This window comes from Littorina saxatilis, linkage group LG7 (genome assembly GCF_037325665.1).
Source record: "Littorina saxatilis isolate snail1 linkage group LG7, US_GU_Lsax_2.0, whole genome shotgun sequence".
Lineage (NCBI taxonomy): Eukaryota > Metazoa > Mollusca > Gastropoda > Littorinimorpha > Littorinidae > Littorina > Littorina saxatilis.
In genome coordinates this window covers 2572916-2600740 of record NC_090251.1, presented here as the reverse complement: position 1 = coordinate 2600740, position 27825 = coordinate 2572916, and the positions used below count along the sequence as shown (strand labels likewise).

General features: G+C 45.0%; 1 protein-coding gene across 1 annotated transcript in view; it reads left to right on the top strand.

The window, feature by feature from the left end:
* LOC138970458 (uncharacterized) overlaps positions 1–26517 on the top strand; it is a 58184-nt gene extending 31667 nt beyond the window's left edge. The window contains exons 2-10 of the mRNA XM_070342912.1: positions 874–1008; positions 1829–2101; positions 2937–3089; positions 4455–4679; positions 6373–6402; positions 10957–11189; positions 12996–13302; positions 17585–17706; positions 20041–26517. Coding sequence (XP_070199013.1) covers positions 874–1008; positions 1829–2101; positions 2937–3089; positions 4455–4679; positions 6373–6402; positions 10957–11189; positions 12996–13302; positions 17585–17706; positions 20041–20835 — 2273 coding nt within the window. The 3' untranslated portion in view covers positions 20836–26517. The remainder of the gene's footprint in view (positions 1–873; positions 1009–1828; positions 2102–2936; positions 3090–4454; positions 4680–6372; positions 6403–10956; positions 11190–12995; positions 13303–17584; positions 17707–20040) is intronic.
* The last annotated feature ends 1308 nt before the right edge of the window (positions 26518–27825 follow it).

Sequence of the window (27825 nt, the reverse complement as noted above, 5' to 3'; positions counted from 1 at the left end):
CAGTGTATCAACTGTGCCATGCTTATGTTCCAGATGACAGGACTATATCAATGTCACACCTGATCCTGTCAGTGTATCAACTGTGCCATGCTTATGTTCCAGATGACAGGACTATATCAAATGTCATACCTGATCCTGTCAGTGTATCAACTGTGCCATTCTTATGTTCCAGATGACAGGACTATATCAAATGTCATACCTTATCCTGTCAGTGTATCAACTGTGCCGTGCTTATGTTCCAGATGACAGGACTATATCAAATGTCATACCTGATCCTGTCAGTGTATCAACTGTGCCATGCTTATGTTCCAGATGACAGGACTATATCAAATGTCACACCTTATCCTGTCAGTGTATCAACTGTGCCGTGCTTATGTTCCAGATGACAGGACTATATCAAATGTCATACCTGATCCTGTCAGTGTATCAACTGTGCCATGCTTATGTTCCAGATGACAGGACTATATCAATGTCATACCTGATCCTGTCAGTGTATCAACTGTGCCATGCTTATGTTCCAGATGACAGGACTATATCAAATGTCATACCTGATCCTGTCAGTGTATCAACTGTGCCATTCTTATGTTCCAGATGACAGGACTATATCAAATGTCATACCTTATCCTGTCAGTGTATCAACTGTGCCATTCTTATGTTCCAGATGACAGGACTATATCAAATGTCATACCTTATCCTGTCAGTGTATTCAACTGTGCCGTGCTTATGTTCCAGATGACAGGACTATATCAAATGTCATACCTGATCCTGTCAGTGTATCAACTGTGCCATTCTTATGTTCCAGATGACAGGACTATATCAAATGTCATACCTTATCCTGTCAGTGTATTCAACTGTGCCGTGCTTATGTTCCAGATGACTACCGGTATGTCAACATCGAAGGCTACATTGACCTTGACTCTCCCCCTTACTCCAATGTCAAGGACATTCCACACCCGGAAGCGGAAGGCGAGACGGATACGACGGTTGGTCACGGGGACTCCAAGATAGGTACGCGTCACTTTCTTGTTCTGTGTGAGAGAGAGAAACAGCGCCCCGAAACGCGTTCACTCACTTTTATTTCATCAGCTACCGTACTTGTGGTACGTTTTTGATCAAATCGTGGTGTGTGCGTCTGAAGGTATATAGTGAATTCCCCACATTTTTCAAATTCGTCCAATTCGCGAAAAACTTACCCCAAACGGTCAGATAAATAGTATCCCTTTTAGCAAATTGATTACATCAATTGTTCTGATGATGATGATGATGATGATGATGATGATGATGATGATGATGATGATGGTGGCCCGGTAGCTCAGTTGGTAGAGCACTGGACTTGTGATCGAAAGGTCGCAGGTTCGAATTCGGGCCGGGACGGACACGGGTCAACTTTATGTGCAGACCCAGAGACGGAAGCCATGTCCCACCCCCGTGTCATCACAATGGCACGTAAAAGACCTTGGTCATTCTGCCATAAGTGCAGGTGGCTGAATACACCTAAACACGCAGACACCTGGGTAGCGCGACACCGTTGCTGCTAGCTTTCCACTGGGAGGAAGCGACCCGAATTTCCCAGCGATGGGACAATAAAGTAATGAAAAATGAAAAATGAAAAAAAATGGGGGGAAAAAAATGACGACGATGACGATGACGACGATGATGATTGACGATGACGATGATATCGACGACGATGATATCGACGACGATGATGACGACGACGACATCGACGACGATGACGAAGACATTGATGATGATGATGATGATGATGATGATGATGATGATGATGATGATGATGATGATGATGATGATGATGATGATGATGATGGTCCAGCTCCCGGACTAGGCCCTGCTCCACCGCCGCCATCACAGGTCCTAAAAAGTGACGTCATTAAGCCTCCCGCGCGTCATGTTCCCATGACGTCAGACGACGAAGATGTGGAATTGTCAGGGGACGGCTCTGGATCTGGTGACGTGGCAGAAATAGAGGGAGATGACGTCATACAATTTACCAAAAAGAACGTCACCACCACGATGTCACAACCAAGTGATGGCGGGGTGAAGGTCGACCTCACCACGAACACACCTCCAGATGTCGTCATTGGAGGTAAGGGGGACACATGATTGCAGTTCTGTGAATGGTGTGGGTTCAGCAAGATACTTTGTTATGCCATTTCCCTTTACGAGTACGAATACATAATGTATTATTCAAACAAAAGTGGACACATCAGTAACCAGGTTAGATTTGTCTTTTTCAATATTTCAGCAAACTGCCTTCTTCAGGATGTTATGAAAGTATGGAATGACGGCACGTGATGTACTATCCTTATGTTTAGGGGCGTTTTTGCTTTGCTTGTATCGAGTTCTGCTCTTCCTTTCGCTATGGTTGCTTTTCCTCTTTCCTCTTTCTGTCGGGTGTCTTTGAAACATTTTTGACGATACAGATGATGAAGAAGGAAGAGCACGAACAATTCGTGGCATGGGAAGAGGAGAGTTGCGTCGGGCAGGAAATAAAGATTGCAGTAACAAAAAACTCATGCCCACGTTATCAGATTTAGATTTTAATGTCGTAAAAGCCACGTTGCTACCTGGAACACCTGGAACACTTTTCACATCAACGATTTCTTTCAGAGGAGTCACTTGACAGCCGCTCAAATGAGGATACCCTCCCAAAAATTGATCCAACAGTGCGAGGAAGACAGGGTGGGTCGATGGGGGCAACTTTACCAAAAAATGAATACGACATATACAGCTGGAATAACTTTAGTGTCATTTACTTTAAGCTAGACGGCCTGCCAATAGTAGGATCAATTTCTGACACAGTAAAAGTAAGTCGTCTGGATGATACAACGATAAGGGAATGCATGCACAAAACTGTCGCCTTATGCTCCGTGTGTCTGTGTGCCATTCTTCAATGTATCACCGTGTGATATTCATCTAAGGACTAGAGGGCAGAGACAGTAGAGTGACGTTCAAGGATGACGTCAACAGGACGCTGACGTCAGAGGGCAGCATCACCATCAGTGACGTCATCTACACTGGTGCTGACGTGTGGCCGCCGGTCCCTGTAAAGGAACAGACTGATGAGGGTGAAGGTCGGTACAAACACACATACACAGACGCACACACGCACGCACACACACACTGACACACACACACACACACTCACATGAACGCACGCGCACACACACACACACGCACACACACACACAGACCCACACACACACGCACGCACGCACACACACACTGACACACACACACACACACACACACTCACATGCACGCACGCGCGCACACACACACACACGCACACACACAGACCCACACACATACACACACACAGACCCACATACACGCACACACACACACACACACACACACACACACACACACACACACACACACACATACATACGGCACACACACATACACACACACACAGACAAACACACAAACGCACACACACGCACACACACAGACAAACACACACAAACACACCATCCCACCCACACACACACACACACACACACATACACACACAGACCACCACACACAGACCCACACACACACACACACACACACACACACACACACACACACATTTTTAGTTTGCTATTTTGCCTTAATCTCTTCTCACTTACAGTTGGTGTGGGTATTTTAAAAACGTTATTCAAGAAAAACAAACTTGCAATTTCACTTTCTGCCTATGGACGAGGAGTGGATTATGACAGCAGAACAGGCAGAGGGACAAAACAAAGCTAACGATCAAATCATTTTGAACACGAGTAGACTTGGTTAGACGTTTGCACGGAGACGTCTGGGCTTGAAATTTCCGGACGACAAAAAGTCGATATTCTTTTCCTTGGGCGCAAATAAATATTGGTTGATAGGGTGCCAGTGCCCCTGTTTTTCTCCAAGAAGTAGGCGGCTTTGAAATATGCAGTGGAGAGAAATTGTGTCCTCAGTATTTCAATCCTAGTAAATATTGTTTGATTTCTATGTGCTGTTGTGTCCTCATCTGATTTATTCGTCGTCTCTTTTCACCCCCGTGGGTGTATAGGATTCAGTCTGTGTGTTTGTGTGTCGTTTGGCCTTCTGTCCAACAAACTGCCACAACCAATGCCAAAAGCAATGCATTGTCTTCATCCAACAAACTGCCAAAAGAAACCAAACTTGACAACTTGACAATTCCTTGCCCGGTAAAATACTGTAATGTTCCCTTCAACTTCTTTCTTTCTTCCTTTCTTCTGGGTCTCTTTTCCAATCCCGGAGTTGATGTGTCAGTTTTATTTTTCTAATCCAAAGTCTTTGGTGTTAGATATGATCCAAATACAAACTGGTCAAAGGATTTATCTCACGTGTAAGAATAAGGAAGGACAGATTTCAATTTGTTTCCATCATTCGGAATTACCAGTAAACAGACACTCATTAAATTATTTTCTATTTTGTCTTTTTAACAGAAATTCTACTTTGGTCACCGTGGATACGAACAAATGACGTCACGGAGGTGAGAATTCGGACATGCACAGGAAGCGAGGAGGCGTGCAACGGCACGGAAGCGGAACTACGTCACTGTGACCGCGAGAGCAATCGCTGTGACGTCAACCCCGCCGTGGTGATGTCAGAGGAGGAAGCAGAGAGCAGCCAGGAAGAGTGCTCGGACTCCACCTCCCAACAACAGGACGGTGAGGTTCTCCGCAACACTTTATGATGATGTCTGTGTGACAGGGAGGCTACTGCGTCAACCTTCACAGCAGGCTCTGCAGTTGTATGCCTTGAAGAGCGCGAGCTTTTTATAGGTCGACGTTTCTTTAAAGGCACAGTTACAGCCTTCGTTTTGCGTTTTTGTTGCAGCTGAGTGCATTTACAGTTCAAAAATCCTCCTATGGTAGTAAAACAAACCCAAAACTACCCAACGACGACATCTGTGAAGCTCGACAGTTTCTTGTTCACGCGAGTGCATAAATTAACCTAGTTATTACGTGGTGTTTGGTCGGAGTTCGATTCAACTGAGTGATTCCGGCCTCCATTTTGTTTTACACAAACTCATGATGACGTCTGACATGGTTTGCTAGTGACGTGTCTTTTTGTGCATGATGTGGTGATCTACCTGATCTAAATTTAGATCCAAAAATAGGTCAAGACCAGCCGGGTCCGAGTACGAAATTAATTCATAAAAAATCGCAGTTCTTGACTCTTTGGGTGCAAGTCAATGAAACTTGGTAGTTCTTCTAACGGATAGCTGCCTGAGGTATGACTAAAAGCCCTAGGGGGCTCCCTGCACCTGGATTTGACAAGTTCAGTACCTTTAATTAACCTTGCCGACACCTGGGAATGTTAGAATTCTGTGTGTGATAGGGTCTGGCTGCTGCTGTCTCCTTGTAACAGTTTTTATAGGGCTAAGAAATTAGCTCTAAAATTATCAATCCTGTTTGATTGGACTTCGCCTCTAAAGGTGATTGTAGTGTTCCGACACTCGGTTACCTCTGTTTCAGATGAATAGAGCAACTCCGGAAATAACTCTGACGGGTTTGTATTGGTTGTGAAAGAGTGAATACTCTTGCCTTCAGTGAGTCAAGCGTTCTACACGTGCACACCCCTCGCTATTTACTGGCCTTCAGTGTCACGTGAGACGGTTTGACTATCTAAAAGCCAGAGAATTCACTCTGTCACAACCAAGAGCACAACCACGTCCAAGGGCGGCTTGCTTGCCTATCTGGTTGCCTGGTTGAATAGGTTCTTGTATAGTTACTGGTTGTTTCCTAAAATGTCAAGGTCCTTATTAAACCTGCTGATTGCAATATTGGTTCATGGATTCATTTGATTGTAACATTGACTTACTGCCCGTGTGATAGTATTGTATGATTGTAACATTGGCTTACTGCCCGTGTGATAGTATTGTATGATTGTAACATTGGCTTACTGCCCGTGTGATAGTATTGTATGATTGTAACATTGGCTTACTGCCCGTGTGATAGTATTGTATGATTGTAACATTGGCTTACTGCCCGTGTGATAGTATTGTATGATTGTAACATTGGCTTACTGCCCGTGTGATAGTATTGTATGATTGTAACATTGGCTTACTGCCCGTGTGATAGTATTGTATGATTGTAACATTGGCTTACTGCCCGTGTGATAGTATTGTATGATTGTAACATTGGCTTACTGCCCGTGTGATAGTATTGTATGATTGTAACATTGGCTTACTGCCCGTGTGATAGTATTGTATGATTGTAACATTGGCTTACTGCCCGTGTGATATTATTGTATGGTTGTAACATTGGCTTACTGCCCGTGTGATAGTATTGTATGGTTGTAACACTGGTTTTCTGATTGGTGTGATAGTAATGCGTGAATTGTTTTCTTTGGTTGCAGATTCAGACGAGGTCGTCAAACCCGTGCAGAGTGAGTATAAGCAGTGTGATGACAAGCCGGGGGTCTGAGGGACAAAGCCAGCTATTAAACACATCTAGATGTGGCACTTTTCCGCACGTGTACTGGAACGTGTCCGGGTGACGTCATCAAATCTAGTTTTTACGTCACGTGTTTGCCAAGATCTACACGTCTTGGTGGGAGCAAAACAACGTATGATAACGAACATTACGGGTGACGTAATATCTACACGTACGCGTACAGGTCTTTGCTACACGTTTGCTAATCTAGAACACTGTAAATTGTAATGTTAAGGCTCCGGCTTTGGATCTGCTCATCTAGAACACTGTAAATTGTAATGTTAAGGCTCCGGCTTTAGATGTGCCCATCTAGAACACTGTAACTTGTAATGTTAAGGCTCCGGCTTTAGATGTGCCCATCTAGAACACTGTAAATTGTAATGTTAAGGCTCCGGCTTTGGATCTGCTCATCTAGAACACTGTAAATTGTAATGTTAAGGCTCCGGCTTTGGATCTGCTCATCTAGAACACTGTAAATTGTAATGTTAAGGCTTCGGCTTTGGATCTGCTCATCTAGAACACTGTAAATTGTAATGTTAAGGCTCCGGCTTTGGATCTGCTCATCTAGAACACTGTAACTTGTAATGTTAAGGCTCCGGCTTTGGATCTGCTCATCTAGAACACTGTAACTTGTAATGTTAAGGCTTCGGCTTTGGATCTGCTCATCTAGAACACTGTAAATTGTAATGTTAAGGCTCCGGCTTTAGATGTGCCCATCTAGAACACTGTAACTTGTAATGTTAAGGCTCCGGCTTTAGATGTGCCCATCTAGAACACTGTGAATTGTAATGTTAAGGCTCCGGCTTTGGATCTGCTCATCTAGAACACTGTGAATTGTAATGTTAAGGCTCCGGCTTTGGATCTGCTCATCTAGAACACTGTGAATTGTAATGTTAAGGCTCCGGCTTTGGATCTGCTCATCTAGAACACTGTGAATTGTAATGTTAAGGCTCCGGCTTTAGATCCAACTCCTCCTCTTCTTTTTTTTTTCCCTTTCTGTTTTCTTCCTTTTTCTATCTTCTTTCTTTTTTGTCGTTGTCGCTGGTTTGATTGTAGGGGTGCTATGTTGTTGTTGTTGTTATGTTGTTTTTATGTTGTTGTTGTTGTTGTTATGTTGTTGTTGTTGTTATGTTGTTGTTATGTTGTTGTTATGTTGTTGTTGTTGTTATGTTGTTGTTATGTTGTTGTTGTTATGTTGTTGTTGTTGTTGTTGTTGTTATGTTGTTGTTGTTATTGTTGCTCTTGTTATGTTGTTGTTATGTTGTTGTTGTTGTTGTTATGTTGTTGTTGTTATGTTGTTGTTATGTTGTTGTTGTTGTTATGTTGTTGTTGTTGTGTTGTTGTTGTTGTTATGTTGTTGTTGTTGCCCTCGTCTTCCTTTTCATTCTTTAGCATACCCACCTTAAATGTGAACGTAAGGGAGACAACTGGTGAGTTTAAGGGACTGTGGAAAGAGCGAGGGAAGAGAACGAAGGGAAACTCAGACGGAATAATTGCTTAAAACTTTTGGCAGAGGAGCGAACGCAATTAAGATGCAAGGTGTCGGACCCGAACGACATGGAAGGTATAGGGGAGGGGGGGGGAGATAGCGGGAGGGGTGGGGGAGGGTGTGTCGGATTGTTGTGGAGGTTGGGTTGGGTGGGAGGGGAGGGGGGTAGAATGAGGTAGAGGAGATGAAGCCAGTCAGTGTTAATGATTTCCCCCTGCCGCGTCTAGACGAAGTCTTCAGACGTTACCGTTTGCCCGCCTTTACCTGACAACTTCCAACCACTTCTAGTTATTGGTGTTTCTCCTAGGGCAGGGTCTGGCCAGTGTATAAGGTCCACTTTCTCCACATTTTCTGGGCTTTCTGTTTATTGTTGTTTTTTGGTTGGTACAAAGTCGGGCTCAGGAATGGCAGTAACTAGACCCTTTTCTTTTGTTTTTCGTGTTCGTGTGTGTGTGTGTGTGTGTGTGTGTGTGTGTGTGTGTGTGTGTGTGTGTGTGTGTGTGTGTGTGTGTGTGTGTGTGACTGTGTGTCTGTTTGTCTGTGTGTACACTATCATCAAATCTCCAAGATAAAAACGACTAACTATCAGCAAATCTCCAAGTAAAAAACGATCTTCGCTCAGCAAATTTCCAAGTAAAAAACGGTTAACTATCAGAAAATGTCCAAGTAAAAAACGTTCTTCTCTCAGCAAATCAATGCCTTGCAACAGGGAATTACAGACTCGATGGTTTTGTCGTTTCTTTTCTGTGACAAGATTCATTATTTTGGCCGAACAGTTGTCTGGCAGATTTGTTTGGGTCCCAGCTCACTTAGTGTTCCCTGTGATGGTAATGACAGTGCGTGCAGCCCTGGCCTAGCCCTGTGGCAGCCTCACTGTCCGACAGCACGCGAAGGTCTCATCTTGCACGTGCTACTTGCTGCAGTGTGAAAACACTGGTCGCAGTTGTTAAAACACTTGTCTTGTCTTCCAAAATACACTCGTTTTGTCAAAACACTTAACTGTCTTCAAACAAAACACTCGTCTCAGATGTTGAAACACTCGTTTTGTTAAAACACTTAACTGTCTTCAAACAAAACACTCGTCTCAGATGTTAAAACACTCGTTTTGTTAAAACACTTAACTGTCTTCAAACAAAACACTCGTCTCAGATGTTGAAACACTCGTTTTGTTAAAACACTTTTCTTGTCTTCTAACATACACTCGTTTTGTAAAAACTTGTCTTGTCAAAACATTTTATTGTCTTGTAAAAACACTTGTCTTGTCTTGTCTATTAGAACCTCTGGTCTTGTGTTGTCTATTAGAACCTCTGGTCTTGTGTTGTCTATTAGAACCTCTGGTCTTGTGTTGTAAAAACACTTGTCTTGTCTTGTCTATTAGAACCTCTGGTCTTGTGTTGTAAAAACACTTGTCTTGTCTTGTCTATTAGAACCTCTGGTCTTGTCTTGTCTATTAGAACCTCTGGTCTTGTCTTGTCTATTAGAACCTCTGGTCTTGTGTTGTAAAAACACTTGTCTTGTCTTGTCTATTAGAACCTCTGGTCTTGTGTTGTAAATTTGCTTGCCTGGCAAAAACCACCTTTCTTGTAATAATATCTGTCTCGTGAAAGCACTTGTTTTGGAAAATCGCGTTTCTTGAAGAAAAAAACCCGGCGTCTCTGCGTTTTTTGCATTGTATTTGTTGCGTTTATTAACTAAACTTTTAATGGTTTTCCATCAAACATCTTTTGGCCTATTTTGGAAGGGGCGGGGTGAGGGCGGGGGATACAGGATGGGGGAAGGTGAGAAAAGCATTAAATCATATGTGTGTTGGTATATGTGTGATGTTTTACTTTTCCGAATTTGTTTAATTTAAATTTATTTGGTTTTTTTCTCTTCATTTTTTTCTTATTTACCTAATTTTATTCTCTTTCTGTGCTTGTTGCGTTCCTGTTGAAGGTTTCACGTCAATTTCTCGAAAAATCGCGATCGAAACCGCTCGGGAGAAAACCAAGAAAGAAAAACTAACAAACATATGGAGAAAGAAGACGGAAAAAGAAAGTGACTGGTATTTACAATCGACATTTTCTCTGCGTGTTTCCAGGCACTCTTTGATCACAGAAGAGCAGGACGCAGCGGCCACCAATTTACGTGTGTGGGTTTTCAATCGTTATGCCCTGCACGGCTTTTCCCGCTATCGACCTCGTAAATCGAACTTTGTGCCGGGTGGGGCCAGTGCAAGTCTGTCGGCGACAAGAATCATTGTCAAACTTTTTCTTTCTTTCTTTTCCCTCCTTTAGTTTTAGGTGGGGGGGGGGGGGGGGGGGGTAACAAATATATGGAGTGTGGTGCGATACTAATAGAGCAGTGTACCTGCTGAATCAGTGAAACAAAGTGTCGTCTTTTTAGACTTTGTTTTATCTCCCATTTTTGACGCTGGATACAGAAGAATACAGAAGTTAGTTTGAAATCTTCTTCTTCTTCTTCTTCGTTCATGGACTGATACTCCCACGTTCACTCATGTTTTTGCACACGTGGACTTTAACGTGTATGACCGTTTTCACTCCGAAATTCAGGCAGTCATACGCCGCTTTCGGGGGAATAAGGTTAAAATAAAACCTGCATTAAGTATGGAAGCTAATTCAAGGTTGAGGCTGAGACATTCTTCACATTTAACCACGCTAAGTCACAGCAGATTCAGTTTTTGTCTCATCCTTGATTGATTGGTTGGTTACATATTATTGTGTTCTTACGACTGGGAGCAGAATGTCTTTTGATGTCAGGCGTGACAAGGTGACATCTTTCAAACAGAAGAGGTCCTGTCCCTACCACTAGGTTAGATCGACCTTGAGATTTGGTGCTTGAAGAAATGTAGGGACAAGAAAACATTGACACGGTGATGTATCTGTCTTACAGAAAAGATCCGACCCCTATGTTGTGAAAAGAAGACATTGTCACAGTGATGTATCTGTCTTACAGAAAAAATCCGACCCCAATGTAGTGAAAAGAAGACATTGTCACGGTGATCTGTCTGTTTAACAGAGGAGGTGCGGCCCCTCCCACCAGGCGAGATCGACCTTGAGCGCACGGAGCTGGAGCCGTGCACGTACAGCCTGTTTGACCTGAAGCGCGGCAAGTACCTCATCACCCAGTGGTCCTTGACCCGCCTCGTGACCCAGGCCAAGGTCAAGAAGTGGTGCGCGCGACCCCAGGACTATCTCGTCTTCCACCCCCCGCACGACCACTGCCGTCGCTACTACAGGGACCTCTGTCACGTGAGTGTTACCATTGCGTCATTGGCTTTGACATCATCATCATCATCACCACCATCATCATTATCATCATCATCTTTACCAATCAATCAATCAATCAATCAATCAATGAAAAAATCCATCAATCAATCAATCATAAACACAGTGCTCAACAATCAATCAATCAAGCAAAAAATCAATCAATCAATCAACCATTGTGTCTATAGTTTATCCCCGTATAAAACCTCGGTCATTGTACCACTAGTGCAGGTGGCTATATATATTTACACCACAACACGCAAACACCTGGGTAGCGTGACCTCGGTCATTGTACCACTAGTGCAGGTGGCTATATATATTTACACCACAACACGCACACACCTGGGTAGCGTGACCTCGGTCATTGTACCACTAGTGCAGGTGGCTATATATATTTACACCATAACACGCAAACACCTGGGTAACGTGACCTCGGTCATTGTACCACTAGTGCAGGTGGCTATATATATTTACACCATAACACGCAAACACCTGGGTAACGTGACCTCGGTCATTGTACCACTAGTGCAGGTGGCTATATATATTTACACCATAACACGCAAACACCTGGGTAACGTGACCTCGGTCATTGTACCACTAGTGCAGGTGGCTGTATATATTTACACCATAACACGCAAACACCTGGGTAGCGTGACCTAGGTCATTGTACCACTAGTGCAGGTGGCTATATATATTTACACCATAACACGCAAACACCTGGGTAACGTGACCTCGGTCATTGTACCACTAGTGCAGGTGGCTGTATATATTTACACCACAACACGCAAACACCTGGGTAGCGTGACCTCGGTCATTGTACCACTAGTGCAGGTGGCTGTATATATTTACACCACAACACGCAAACACCTGGGTAGCGTGACCTCGGTCATTGTACCACTAGTGCAGGTGGCTGTATATATTTACACCATAACACGCAAACACCTGGGTAGCGTGACCTCGGTCATTGTACCACTAGTGCAGGTGGCTGTATATATTTACACCATAACACGCAAACACCTGGGTAGCGTGACCTAGGTCATTGTACCACTAGTGCAGGTGGCTATATATATTTACACCATAACACGCAAACACCTGGGTAGCGTGACCTCGGTCATTGTACCACTAGTGCAGGTGGCTATATATATTTACACCATAACACGCAAACACCTGGGTAGCGTGACCTCGGTCATTGTACCACTAGTGCAGGTGGCTATATATATTTACACCATAACACGCAAACACCTGGGTAGCGTGACCTCGGTCATTGTACCACTAGTGCAGGTGGCTATATATATTTACACCATAACACGCAAACACCTGGGTAGCGTGACCTCGGTCATTGTACCACTAGTGCAGGTGGCTATATATATTTACACCATAACACGCAAACACCTGGGTAGCGTGACCTCGGTCATTGTACCACTAGTGCAGGTGGCTATATATATTGACACCATAACACGCAAACACCTGGGTCACGTGACTCGTGGTGCCCTAGCTTTCCACTGGGAGGAAGCGACCCCAACTTCCCAGCATTGGGATAATAAAGTCAATGACGTGACTATGTCCGTCAAACCAAGTCAATGACGTGACTATGTCCGTCAAACCAAGTCAATGACGTGACTATGTCCGTCAAACCAAGTCAATGACGTGACTATGTCCGTCAAACCAAGTCAATGACGTCACTATGTCCGTCAAACCAAGTCAATGACGTCACTATGTCCGTCAAACTAAGTCAATGACGTCACTATGTCCCTCAAACCCAGTCCATGACGTCACTATGTCCATCCCCAGGTGTCGACGCGCTGCAAGGGTACCCGGGGTACCCCCAAGGCCCGCGGGGACTTTGCCGAGGGGTGCTGGCGGCAGTTCGTGTACGGGGGCCAGCTGCCTGTGGGGCTGTCCAACCGCCAGACCATCGTCTACCTCATCTGCCAGAGGTACGCCGCCAACTCCGCCGTGGGCAAGACGTTCGGACACAAGCGCTCCCACTTCGCCACGCTGTACGACACCAAGGGGAGAGCACCCGTCGTGTCGCTGGGCAAGCTGACAGAGTTAGGGAACGCGGCCTGGCCCAACACGCCGTACTACATTGAACACGGTCAGTGGCTGTTTATCATCTTCATGTTAAGGCCCCACTCGGCCTCGTGAAAACAGTCCTCCTCACCACCTCACATCTGGTCAGGCTTTAATTACACATTAACATGCTTCCATTTGAAACTTCGAGGTCGTCATCGGGGATTGACGCCCGACAAAAGCTAATTGAAACCCGACGGAGCGAAGCGACGGAGGGCTTCAATTAGACTTTGGGAGGGCGTCAATCCACGATGAAGACCGAGAAGTTTCAAATGGAAGCGTGTTAATGTTATTGTAATTCAATCTGACGACGATCTCTTTCCTGCTTTCATGCGATGGTAAACAGTCCCGCGGCCATTTTAGATTCGCACATGCGCACATCTTTTTCTACGAGCACTTTTGCTCCTTCTTCCTCTTCCGGTTTCCTGTTTTTGAGAAAATGCGCACCCGCAGATCGTTTTTTTGAAAGTTTTTCTTCTTCTTCCTGTTCCGGTTGATTTGAGAAAGCGTATATTCAGTCGGCAGAAAGTGCCATTTTGTAGTCTTCCAGCCCTGAAGTTGCTTTTGAGTGTTCGAAGAAAGAGTGTAAAGGTTCTAAGGATTACATCGGGCACACAAACACGCGATTATCCTTTTTTCCCCCTTTGATTTGAACGCGTGCGCAGATACACCGATTAACAGTTCCGCGGCCGGCCATTTTAGATTCGCACATGCGCACATCTTTTTCTACGAGCACTTTTGCTTCTTCTTCCTCTTCCGGTTTCCTGTTTTTGAGAAAATGCGCATCCGCAGATCGTTTTTTTTAAAGTTTTTTTTTCTTCTTCCTGTTACGGTTGATTTGAGAAAGCGTAGATTTAGTCGGCAGAAAGTGCAATTTTGTGGTCTTGCAGCCCTGCAGTTGCTTTTGAGTGTTCGAAGAAAGAGTGTAAAGGTTCTAAGGATTACATCGGGCACACAAACACGCGATTTTCCTTTTTTCCCCCATTTGATTTGAACGCGTGCGCAGATCGTTTTTTGCGAGTATGTTTGTACTTCTTCCTCTTCCTCTTTCCTTCTTCGTTCCATGTAAACGCCGAAACTGTTAACTGGTGTATTGTTTTGTTTCCTTTCACATACATTTTCCCTTCCCTTTTGACGGGTTTCTGAACAGCAAACTCATCACAAAGGCGATCTTTGGAATTGACTGACGTAGTCCGGAAGAATTCATGCATCAACTTACGTCACGTATTCGACGTCATCACTTCGCATACCTCATGGTCTCGGCATTTCGTTGGCCTTCATAATTCCTACTTGTAAAATGACCCTCAAAGCTAACCGAGACATTGAGGTTGTATCAAGGCGCCTCGCCAGCAGGTGGTTATAGAGAAAACTTGCTGTGTGGTACCAGATTTACACGAGTTTAAAAACAAAAAATTGAACTGCGAGCGAAAGCGAGCTGTTCACTATTTAAAAAAGCAACGAGTGTAAATCTGGTACGACACAGCAAGCCATGTAGTATTCTGTTTATCCTACATACTGTACTTACGTGTATTTTACTGAAAATGTCCTGCAGTCGAGGCAACTAAATTGAAGACGCTTGTTTTGGAACCTCGATCTCTTCTAAAACCTCGTGTAATCTATTACGTCAAAGTAAGGAAACGTCACTCTGAAAGTGTGGCGTGACGTGTTAGTTCTAAAAATTCATCGAGGGTAATTAGCGAGCGCAAATGTTTTTCTCTCGGTGTCTTTGGCATCATAAGCAGTGGAAAAACAGGTCCCTGCCAGACTTGCTTGACATGACCTCATTTACATGATATACGTGTGATTTGAACGATTATTATCTCACGGGTGTCTCTCTCACGTATGTAGGATAAAATGGCTTTTTTAGCGAGGGGTTATCGACAATTGTAAATCCTTCTTTGTTAATTCGACATTTTGATTGGTCAATGCAATCACTCAGCGGTCAGGCAATCAGCGTGTCTCACCTCCAAATGGATCTGCCTCAATGTACACTTCCTGGCAAGCGTATCAATACAAGTCATGTGTTTCACGTGTCGCCATGACTGCAATAGTTTCTGCCAGCCGGTTGGTCATGCGCACGAACGATAGACAAATCAAGGGAAATGGAAGACAGCAAGTACGCAATTTGGTGACCGAGACATGAAAAGGATGTGACGTCATGTTATAATGAATGACGAATTGTTCTGGCGAGAACGTCACTTTGTGATTCGGCCTTTGCAGACTTCTCAAAAGGAACAAGCCATGGAAAAGTCAGTCTGTAAAATATAGAAAAGCACATAATAACCTCAAGCGAATTATAATGTGCTAAGCACATCGTAATTCCATGGGACTATACTTGCACCGAAGGCGATGGTAATTAAGTATACGTGACAAGTCATGAATAAAATTGATGAATTGAGGTGCCACTTCACATCCAAAAAGAAAGATCCTTTGAATGGATAGATTTACAATTACAATATCGACCTGCTGCTTTCAACATGTCGGGGTGTGCCTAAATTGTCTCACCTGTGATTTGTAAATGGAATCCCTCGGCCTGAGGGATTCCATTTACAAATCACAGGTGAGACAATTTAGGCACACCCCTCCATGTTGAAAGCAATCGGTGAATATTGTATCATTAATGACCGGTAATTTTTAATGAGTTGGGGCATTCTGACCAATCACAGGATCTGTTTCATTAAAACTCCAACTTGATTGAATTACAATATGAGTTAAGACCACTCCTCCATATGATCATAGTCAACACCACCCTGACTGCTTGCTGTGGTGAGCTGGAGTCGTTTTGTGAACTAATCTCCGTAAAAGGCATCATAGAGCACCCAGGCTGTTCATGACATACCAACAGGAGGGAGGGTCTTATCCCATGTTAAAGGCGTCATAGCGCACCCAGGCTGTTCATGACATACCAACAGGAGGGAGGGTCTTATCCCATGTTAAAGGCGTCATAGCGCACCCAGGCTGTTCATGACATACCAACAGGAGGGAGGGTCTTATCCCATGTTAAAGGCGTCATAGCGCACCCAGGCTGTTCATGACATACCAACAGGAGGGAGGGTCTTATCCCATGTTAAAGGCGTCATAGCGCACCCGTACCCAGGCTGTTCATGACATACCAAGAGGAGGGAGGGTCTTATCCCATGTTAAAGGCGTCATAGAGCACCCAGGCTGTTCATGACATACCAAGAGGAGGGAGGGTCTTATCCCATGTTAAAGGCGTCATAGAGCACCCAGGCTGTTCATGACATACCAACAGGAGGGAGGGTCTTATCCCATGTTAAAGGCACCATAGAGCACCCAGGCTGTTCATGACATACCAACAGGAGGGAGGGTCTTATCCCATGTTAAAGGCGTCATAGAGCACCCAGGCTGTTCATGACATACCAACAGGAGGGAGGGTCTTATCCCATGTTAAAGGCGTCATAGAGCACCCAGGCTGTTCATCACATACCAAGAGGAGGGAGGGTCTTATCCCATGTTAAAGGCGTCATAGAGCACCCAGGCTGTTCATGACATACCAACAGGAGGGAAGGTCTTATCTCATGTTAAAGCGGAGTGGGCCTTTAACTCAGTCAGTTAAACTGGTGCTTTCTGCATCGTGCTCATTGTCTGAAATCACTGATCTGTCTTGGTAGTGTTTATTGTGTGTGTTGATTTTTACAGGGCTGGTGTCATTGTTACCTGTGATGACTGTGTATTGGCTGTTACAGGGCTGGTGTTACTGTTACCTGTAATGACTGTGTATTGGCTGTTACAGGGCTGGTGTTACTGTTACCTGTAATGACTGTGTATTGGCTGTTACAGGGCTGGTGTTACTGTTACCTGTAATGACTGTGTATTGGCTGTTACAGGGCTGGTGTTACTGTTACCTGTAATGACTGTGTATTGGCTGTTACAGGGCTGGTGTTACTGTTACCTGTAATGACTGTGTATTTGCTGTTACAGGGCCGGTGTTACTGTTACCTGTAATGACTGTGTATTGGCTGTTACAGGACTGGTGTTACTGTTACCTGTAATGACTGTGTATTGGCTGTTACAGGACTGGTGTTACTGTTACCTGTAATGACTGTGTATTGGCTGTTACAGGGCTGGTGCTACTGTTACCTGTAATGACTGTGTATTGGCTGTTACAGGGCCGGTGTTACTGTTACCTGTAATGACTGTGTATTGACTGTTACAGGACTGGTGTTACTGTTACCTGTAATGACTGTGTATTGGCTGTTACAGGGCTGGTGTTACTGTTACCTGTAATGACTGTGTATTGGCTGTTACAGGGCTTGTGTCACTGTTATCTTTGTTGACTGTTACAGGGCTGGTAGAGGACGCAGAGGACACTGCCTGGTTCCTGAGGAAGGCCAAGAAAGGCATGGTGTTGCTGCGTGACATGGGCAAGTGTCAGGACGAGGACAGCTGTCAGCTCGGCGCCCACCAGGTCAGAACTCCGCCACTAGCACATCACATTCACTTTATCAATCAATCAATCAATATGAGGCTTATATCGCGCATATTCCGTGGGTACAGTTCTAGGCGCTCTGCAATGATGCCGTGTGAGATGGAATTTTATACGGCCAGTAGATTGCAGCCATTTCGGCGCATATTTACCTTTCACGGCCTATTATTCCAAGTCACACGGGTATAGGTAGACAATTATTAACTGTGCCAAAGCAATTTTGCCAGGAAAGACCCTTTTGTCAATCGTGGGATCTTTAACGTGCACACCCAATGTAGTGTACACGGGGGGTGTTCGGACATCGAAGAGAGTCTGCACATAAAGTTGACTCTGTGAAATAAATTTCCGCCGAACGTGGGGACGAACTCACGCTGACAGCGGGCAACTGAATACAAATCCAGCGCGCTACCAACTGAGCTATATTATCTTACGCCTGAGAAATGACAATGGTGGCGCATGGACATGGAGACAGACTACAACACTACAACATTATCAACATTAGAATAAATATTCTAACTTATTTTTTAACATTGAAATACATGATTCTTATTGATCAAACACATAAAAGATTCATTTACAACAATTTCAATAGCTCCCATCCTGTTATCTTCCACAACATATTTTTTTCTGTAAGGGCTGTGGTAGAGTTGTCTTCCTTAAAAGAGAGGCAAACTGAGCAAAGGTCGTTGGGGATCACCAGTGGAAAAGACGCTGTTAGTGTTAGCTTCACAGTGATCTGCGTGTTAGTGTTAGCTTCACAGTGATCTGCGTGTTAGTGTTAGCTTCACAGTGATCTGCGTGTTCGGGAAAGAATAACATATTTGTGCAGTGTTTGCATATAATTATATTTACACAAAAACGAGAAAAAAAGCCACACACAGATTGAACATAATAATCAAACTTTCACACTGAATGTTGGGTAAACATGCTTCGCGAAGTCAGCTTCCGGTTCCTTTATCCTCTGTGACACAAACCATCACCTCCCCCTCCCCCTACCTCCCTCTGAACAACCATCCTCCTTACCATCCCCTCCTGATATGGCTTTACACATCCGCTGAAATTAACGGCAAAAATAATCCTTTCTAGTCCTGCGTGATCACCGCCTCGCTTTTTGACGGGCAATAAGACGCCCCCTGGCGGACTGTTAAAAGCCTTTAATGCTGTCCGTGCACGTGCCAGGAAAGGGAAGACAACTCGCTGATACAGGGCTCCAAATTTCACCTCATGTTTTATGCTCATCCCTGATTCATCGTGTCCCAAAGCAACTTGATTGCTCTCCCTTTGCTCGACATTAAACTTTTCAAAGTTCCTGCGTTTTGAAGAGGGAAGGATTTCATGAGTTGTTGCGCTGTGCGGTTTTGGAGACAGAACGTCGTTTAATACATGCAATTAGATGGATGGAGTGGATCCATGGACTGAATGGATGGTTAACGTATTACAAACAAATGAAAGAAAAGATTGAAGACAAAAGACCTTGAGAAGAAAGAAGGTTTTGTTTAAGCAGGTTAAAGGTATTCCACTTTTTAAGGTAGGTGCAAAAACAGAACCCTCCAATTACAGGCCAGTATCTACTTTATCGTTCCTATCAAAGCCATTAGTCACACTGAGTATAACCATGGTGATTGCATACAACACTGAGTGTAACCATGGTGTGTGCATACAACGCTGACTATCTAATCACTCAATCAAATCAAATCAAATTAACTTTATTATATCACATGGATAAATTGCAGTGGTGGTGAATGTAACATAAACACAAACGAAACACTTCAACTTTAATAGTACATGTAAATATATGTACTAATAAGGATAAGGAGGACATAAGGATAAGATTTTATATAGTCCATGAGGGTAACCTCACAGAAATTCGGGCTGCTTTCTCCCTGGGGAAAGCGAGCTGCCATACAGTATACGGCGCTACCCATTTTTTTTTTCCTGCATGCGTGTATTCATGTTTCCAAGCCCTGAGACTTAATGCCGTGTGAGATGGAATTTTTTACACTTTATTCCAAGTCACACGGGTATTTGATGGACATTTTTATCTATGCCTATACAATTTTGCCAGGAAAGACCCTTTTGTCAATCGTGGGATCTTTAACGTGCACACCCCAATGTAGTGTACACGAAGGGACCTCGGTTTTTCGTCTCATCCGAAAGACTAGCACTTGAACCCACCACCTAGGTTAGAAAAGGGGGGAGAAAATTGCGGCCTGACCCAGGCCTGAACACGCAACCTCTCGCTTCCGAGCGCAAGTGCGTTACCACTCGGCCACCCAGTCCACATAATTAATAACATTGTAACCATGGTGATTGCAGGTGCTGCCGTCAGACTACAGCGCCACCACGTACCGTGTGGCCCCCCTGCTGTGGCCGGAGCTGGCCGGCCCTGACCCGCTGTCCATCACATCGACCTTCACCTTGACCAACACGGCGCCCATGCACCCCGCCCTCTACCCGGCTTGGCACCGCGCCGTGCTGCAGGTCCGTCACTTCGCCGTGCAGCAGTGTGGCGTGCCGCACGTGTCGCCCGAGGACTTCGTGTCCACGTTGCACTACCAGGGCCACAAGCTGCACCACTACTTGCCCGGCACTGGCGGGGGGCACGTGCCCGCCCTCTACCTCGCCTCGGGCGTCATCCCGTCACGTGACCCCGTGGAGACGATCGGCAACGACATCAACGTGCCCTTCATGTTCTGGATGGCGGCCTGCTGCCTGAGTGACGACAACTCCACCACCACGGCCTGGCGCAGCGACACCGACACCAACGACTACCGCAACAACGACTACACCAACCTCTTCCACCCCCACCACAACCACCACCACCACCACAAGCAGCAGCAACGCCACGACGACGACAAGAAGGCGGCAGACAGGAACCACTTCTCCTTCGCCATCTACGCGCGCAACACGGGGTCAGGGTCGGCGGGCGAGGGTCAGGGTGAGGGGTCACGGGGTCAGGTGGTGGCGGCGCCGGTCCTACAGCTGGAGATGCTGCTGCAGGACATCTACAAGACGCTGCCCACGGACGCTGACGTCAACCTCTTCCCCGCCTCGCGCGGCGCGTGCAGCGAGCTCAAGAACGACTACTCGCGCAACGTCCACCTGCAGTAGGAACGCCGCGAAGAACGATTTCTTGCGTAATAATTATAAAACTGTGTTCTGCTTTAAGACAATGTTTGACGTAACCTGCATTGACACAATGAATCGTTCCGTGCATGAAAAATATTCGAGACTGATTTCTAACCAACGCCGTCAGACTGTGCACAGTCGCACACAACAACGTCATCTTTGATTTGACTGAAGAGCTCCTCGTGTGCAACTTCAATCAACTCAAGACTTATTTCATGCGTAACTTGTGAACACTGCAGTAGGAACGCCGCGATGAGCTCCTCATGTGCAACTTTAATCAACTCAAGACTCATTCCATGCGTAACTTGTGAACACTGCAGTAGGAACGCCGCGATGAGCTCCTCATGTGCAACTTTAATCAACTCAAGACTCATTCCATGCGTAACTTGTGAACACTGCAGTAGGAACGCCGCGATGAGCTCCTCGTGTGCAACTTCAATCAACTCAAGACTCATTCCATGCGTAATTTGTGAACTTGTTACTCAACGTGCAACTAACAGTCAAGTGAAAACTCATTCTATGCGTGATGTCAGTCTGCAGTAAAGTGGGGAACGATCTGAGCCCACACCACGACTGCGCTAAAGTGGAGCCTCTTCCTGTGTGTGGGACATGCAAATACTGTAGGTCAAAGAGCGATTTGTCACATGATGCAAAACGACCTACAACAAAACGGATAACTCCTGTAACTTACGATGACGGTGTAGTAAAGAATTCATCGTCGGCTGGCTGACACCCGTGGTGTGGATAGCATCATGCACAACGATAAAGACGTGCACACCGACCTTCTGCGAAACGCGCTTCTTCGGATAGGTGCGTTTTCTCGCATCTCTTGCAACTAACTACAGCGAGGAAGAGCGTGTTTTCTCGCATCTCTTGCAACTAACTACAGCGAGGAAGAGCGTGTTTTCTCGCATCTCTTGCAACTAACTACAGCAACTAACTACAGCGAGGAAGAGCGTGTTTTCACGTGAAATGAGAATACAGATGAAGAACAATATCTTGCGTAATATAAAACTGTGTTCTGCTTAGGACAATATTTCACGTAACCTGCATTGACACAATTAATTGTTCTGTCCTGACAATATGTTGGAGACTGATTTCTAACCAACGGCGTTTTGACACCAGTGTCATTTTTGATGTGAGTGAGCATGTGTCACGTGCAGTGACCTTTGACCCCAGTGAAGCAGGGGGGAGAACGGCGTACTGCCCTCCTGTAGTACAGAAAACTCTGGGATGGCCTGAGAGTGGTCGTTTTAAAACAATCTGATGACGGCTTTCTTTCTCTCACCCATTTTATGCCCCCAGCCTCTTCCTCCTCCCCCTCCCTCCCCCTCCCTCCTCCCTTCCTGCCTTGTCGTTACATTCCTTGACGTGTCCATGTGGCGGACTGCTGGTAATACATGTTGACCACCCTCCCCCTTGTCCAACCCCCCCCCCCTACCTCCTTCCTCCCCCACTCCTGTTGCCGCCTTTCCCCTCTCCCATTTACTGTTTGACACATCGTCAGCCCAGCCAGGTATTCTTCATTCTTTTATCCCATCAATTTCACCCTGTTCTGACATGGTCAAAAAGATGTCAAATTTGATTTGAAAACGGGTGGGCCTAGTGTATGAAAGGGAAGGGCTTCCACAATGCGACAGGGGTACAGGGGCTGGCCAGGCGGGGTGTGTTGACATTTAGCGTTTGAAACGGGTATGTTGGGTCTCTCCTTGAGAAAAAAGAACTTTTGCCGGGTAAGTGGTATTTTGGGTGAGTAAAAGAAGGGGACACCAGAAGAGGTTAGAATACCAGAATGATACCCGAGGTGCAATCTGAAAGGTCTATGTAGGCGGAAGACAGGGGAACGATGCCCTACACAGACAGCAACTTGAAAGACAGGGGAACGATGCCCTACACAGACAGCAACTTGAAAGACAGGGGAACGATGCCCTACACAGACAGCAACTTGAAAGACAGGGGAACGATGCCCTACACAGACAGCAACTTGAAAGACAGGGGAACGATGCCCTACACAGACAGCAACTTGAAAGACAGGGGAACGATGCCCTACACAGACAGCAACTTGAAAGACAGGGGAACGATGCCCTACACAGACAGCAACTTGAAAGACAGGGGAACGATGCACTACACAGACAGCAACTTGAAAGACAGGGGAACGATGCCCTACACAGACAGCAACTTGAAAGACAGGGGAACGATGCCCTACACAGACAGCAACTTGAAAGACAGGGGAACGATGCCCTACACAGACAGCAACTTGAAAGACAGGGGAACGATGCCCTACACAGACAGCAACTTGAAAGACAGGGGAACGATGCCCTACACAGACAGCAACTTGAAAGGAAAGAGTAAGTGAAATAATACGGCAGGGAAAGTAAGTTGATTCTATCGCAAAATACAAGACATATGACAAAAGTTTGTGCTGAAATAGAGCACCTTTTGCTGGGTGTAAGTTTACCGTTGGACCGTTTAAGACACGAGTCGGATTCTTTTCCTTAGCTATAATGACATCTGTCCGTCTTTCACCTCGCAAAAAATGAAAACGCAGGTCTTCTTTCGCGCGAGATCAATTTTCACGATGAAATCTGAATACGAATCTGTTAGTCTGAAAACAGCAAAGTGTGTTCTCCTAGCAACAACGTTCTTGTCAAGGCGACGTGAAACAGCCACTGCGCATGACACTAACAGTGAGAAACTGTAAAGTACTGGACATTTCCATAAATATCGCCTTCGTCAGGGTTTTTTTACGCTGCTAAAATATCAGACCAGTCAGTTCAACTTATTCGTTATAAGCTGCTGATTTGAAACGTCGGATTCGTCAAAACCAGGTGTCATTCATGTCCTCAATGATTGGTCAAAACTAACTTTTTTTCATGCCCTCAACTCCCCCCCCCTCCCTCCACACCCCACCCCCTTCCACCCCACTTTTCGTATCAGTGTGAATGATACACACTCGTACACCTCTTTATGAGCACCGTGTAGATGTTCCACACACAATTGAAGTCACTCCCAAACCGAAAACCGACATAGTCTGGAGAACATTCTGATATACCATTTGAATTCAGGTCTGAAATGGACACTGGAAATGCAGAGAAAAGCACCGCAGAAACACCAAAACCAGAGAACGCTTAGAATATCATTGAAGTAACACCAAGAAGAACTGAATGCTCTCAATGGCGAGACGCTTGGGAGACAAAGGCAAAGGGAGGATAACTAGACAAGACTGTTCCTCAAACGTGACCAACCAGCGCCAGTCAGTGTGACATGACAGTCGATGTGCTGGCTTCTCCAGCGGACAAAAGGCAAGCGATTCTATTTTGCGAGATCTTTACGAAGGACGAGGCAAGAAAAGACTGTTCCACAAACCGTAACCATGCCAACCAGCGCTGGTCAGTGTGACCTGAGGACAGTCGATGCACTGACCTGTCTTCCGGACAGAAGACAAGCGATTCTCAGCGGTAAACTTGTGTTTGCTGAAACGTCGTGCGAATGAGCGTGCTGCTCGATAAACATCCTTGAGCTCTGCAACAGAAGTAGGACAGATCTCTGCGTCAAACACTCAATTTTGATTTGTATGGAAAACACCTATCGCCTCCAATACACATGGTTGTGGTCTGTGTGACGTCATTCGCTAAGTACCGGCGTGATTATGTTAGGCTAGTCAAAGAAATTACATAATTATGTTTCTGTTCTGAACATTTATCAATAGAAACGTCAGGTTTGTTGGTGTGTCGTTTTCATTACCATTCCAACTTTGAACTGTGAGTTTCAAATTTTGATATCCGTTATTCCAATTTTGTATGTCTTCATTATTTGAAGCCAAGAGAATAGATTGTAGAATTGTGTTTTCTTGAAGATAAATATGTTGTATCAACCTTTGTAAATTTGTTCAGCACCGTTGTCAAGTCGACGCGACCCGCACGCTTTTGATGTGAGATGACCCCCATGACCCCCATGACCCCCATGCCCGTGGGTTAATTACTTAACCCATGAAACAATTATATTATTCATTAATGTAGCATTCCACTCACAGCTTAATACAGTGCTCTAGATGATCGAACGTGTAACAAAGACCTGTACGCGTACGTCACTTGTGACTCACTGTTTTCTCTCCAATGTTCCAAATCATACCTTGTGTTGCTCCCACCAAGACTGCAAATCTTGGCAAACGCGTGACGTTAAAACTAGATTTGATGACGTTACCCGCTCACGTTCCCGTACACGTGCTGAACAGTTCCACAACTAGATCTGTCTAATGTCGAATTTTCACCTTCGCTTCTCTGCAAAGTGTGAAGGAGATGGCACGTCTTGTTGCTTTTCAGCAAACTTTATTTATGGACACCAGAGTTTGAACACAACATTTTGTGCATTCCAGGCTAAACGACCGCTTGCAAAGTGACCGGAACGGAACAGTTCTCTTTTTGTATTAAGCGAGCTCGAAATACTTTAAAAAAAACCACATTTTTTTAGTGTCAAGAACATAGAGTTTGAGTTGTGCACAAAAAGACGTTTGTATGTTGTTGGTACACAGCTAGATAATATGGTGTTTTTGTTGTTTAAATTGGCTTTTAAAGCAGAAAAACACAACCATGAATGTATCTTAATGTATTTAAAGTAATGTATGTTTAATTATGCATCGTTCCTAGATCATCTTAGCGATCATGTCGTAGCAAGTGAGAAACATTCTGTGATCTAGCGCCGGGCCCTACACCTTCCACGACAAAGTCAAAGGAATAAATAACTTGTCAGCACTTTTCAAAAATCCTCCCTTTCGGAACGTGAAGAGATCACGTGCACTAAACATCCACACTTGCGGGGAAAAACTAACACTCAGTACAACAACAAAACTGGTGAATACAAAACTAACAAGCGAACAAACAAACAAATAAGAAAAAAGCATCTTCCGCTTGCGGCGTATGGCTGCCTGAATGACGGTAAAATCGGTCATACACGAAAAAAAGCATGAGTGAATGTGGAAGTTTCAGCCCATGGACGAAGAGGAAGAAGAAGAAGAAGAAGAAACAGACACAGAAAACAAACAATAATTTACATTAAAAATGTATGGCCAGAATTATTTCCAGCTTCACGCCTCGCAAAAACCTTAAACATGTAAAACATGTTGTGACCCCAACAGTTGTACACACGGGTTTTAGTACCCCTTTCTTCCATTTTTAAAATCATACATGTATAATTTTCTATGGCGCTTTTCCTTTTGTATGTTTTGAATAGTTTCACCAAGTTGTTATCTGTGATTTGCTACCGTCTTACCCACTGTGATTATTATTATAGGTTTTTTTTGTACAGTCCCATTTGCAATCAATCTTACAGTATTTAGTTACTGCTAAAATTAATGTGAAATCCATTGTTGAAGACTTATACACCATCTGTGTTTATTTACTACTCATTGTTGAAACAGAACACAAGGACGGGTGTGCTTGTTTCATGCTGTGTTTATAGTTATGTCAGGTAGATATCAACGCAGTAGGTAGTGGCACTTGTTCCTGTTTTGTGCTTTGTAGATTTTACACAGTCTGTTTTTTGTCAGCCGTTTTCTTCTCAACATAAGTCTGCTGCAACATTTGTGTAAGCATTAGCTGCTGTTTATTTTCTGTTGTTGTTTCAACACTTTTGACAGATAATAAATTACAAATTTTATGTTATAAATTGAAGCAATTCTGTCTTTTTGTGTGCGCTTGTGGCCCGTGACTACCCTAGCAGATCACCAAGTTGTTTTTTCTCCACAAAACCTGACATATTCTCATCAAGGAGCAATTAACCCGTGCAGCCGAAGGACTGCATTTTTATACCGACCCAGGCAGCCGCACCACGAGTTGTCCTTTTGTTGTTTATACAGCCAGCACTTCATTGTTCAATGAATATTTTATGACGTAAAAGCGAAGCAGGGCCGGACTACCGGGGGGTTATGGGGGTTGCGCAACCCCCCCCCCTAGCCTAAACATGTACCTTACTTATTTAATTTTTTTTTATTATTGCTTATTTTATGCCGTTTCATGCAAGGAGCGACCATTTTCCTATCTCAGAATATGACCTACCCGTCAGCTTCAGGGGGCTTCGCCCCCTGACCCCCACAACGAGGGGGGGTGGGTGGGTTCTAGGGTTTCCGGACCCCCCCAGCCAAAAAATAAAAATATTGAATGAGGTATGCATTTCTTTATTTTACATTGAGTTTCAATTTTTGGGGTATTAATCAGTGACAAAATCTGCTGCCTGAAACTGGTAATGATCATCCTCAGAATGCACCAGATTGCACCATTTTGCATCCTTTTTTTCAAAATTTTCCGGGGGGGCATGCCCCCGGACCCCCCTAGCAAGCTAGGCGCTTCGCGCCGTCGGCTCGGCGCTTCGCGCCTTCACACCCATACTTCACAATATACTTTTGAAAAAACCCAGTCATAAAATGAACTGATCCGCCTCTGCCGCCAGGGGGGACATCCCCCTGGGCCACCACTGGCAACCCCCCCCCTCCTCTTCGCCTAGTCCGGCCCTGCGAAGCCCCCCCCCCCCCTCCCTCACACAAGCTGGCAGTCCTGGTTCGCCCAGACCACAATTCGTGTTTTATTGTTATTGATCTGGGCCATACAAGGCCGGCAACTCGTGCAAAATGCAAGCCTCGATTTGTATCAGCAGTAATTGCACTGCTTGCAAAAGAATTATCTCCGTCTGTATTCCAGCCTTTCGTGGCTTTGTGATAGCACGCAATCTCATAAATATAGCTAGGGCTCATAACCACGGAGACAGGCTTGCTGACACACACACACACACACACACAGTGACACACACACACACTGCCGGAATGACAGCGAGGAGAAAAAAAATGGAGACAGATCTAGAAACACACACACAGACGCGCGCGCACACACACACACACGCACGCACACACACGTGGCACGCACGCACGCATGCACGAACTCACGCACACAAACACACACGCACGCACGCACACACACGTGG